We start from the raw sequence: 494 nt of genomic DNA on the forward strand, positions 1-494 counted from the left end.
CATTCTCACCACAGCCAACATTCTCACCAATGTCAACATTCTCACCACAGGCAACATTCTCACCAATGTCAACATTCTCACCCATGTCAACATTCTGTCCATAGCTAACATTCCCACCAATGTCAACATTCTCACCAATGTCAATATTCTCCCCAATGTTAACATTCTCAACAAAGTCAACATTCTCAGCATTGTCAACAGTCTCACCAATGTCAACATTCTCAGCCATGTCAACATTCTCACTAATATCAACATTCTCCCCAATGTCAACATTCTCACCAAAGTCAACATTCTCACCAATGTCAACATTCTCACCACAGCCAACATTCTCACCATTGTCAATATTCTCACCAATGTCAACATTCAAACCAATGTCAACATTCTCAGCAATGTCAACATTCAAACTAATGTCAACATTCACACCAATATCAACATTCTCACCAAGGTCAACATTCTCACCAATGTCAACATTCTCACCAATGTCAACATTCTCA

General features: G+C 39.5%; 1 protein-coding gene across 1 annotated transcript in view; it reads right to left on the reverse strand.

Moving 5' to 3' along the window:
• Positions 1 to 404, reverse strand: part of LOC113455698 (UDP-3-O-acylglucosamine N-acyltransferase-like) — a gene marked incomplete at its 5' end in the record, with an annotated part of 2,111 nt that extends 1,707 nt beyond the window's left edge. The window contains one exon of the mRNA XM_026777880.1: positions 10 to 404. Coding sequence (XP_026633681.1) covers positions 10 to 404 — 395 coding nt within the window. The remainder of the gene's footprint in view (positions 1 to 9) is intronic.
• Between the last annotated feature and the right edge of the window lie 90 nt (positions 405 to 494).

This window comes from Microtus ochrogaster, unplaced genomic scaffold (assembly GCF_000317375.1).
Source record: "Microtus ochrogaster isolate Prairie Vole_2 unplaced genomic scaffold, MicOch1.0 UNK88, whole genome shotgun sequence".
Taxonomy (NCBI): Eukaryota; Metazoa; Chordata; class Mammalia; order Rodentia; family Cricetidae; genus Microtus; species Microtus ochrogaster.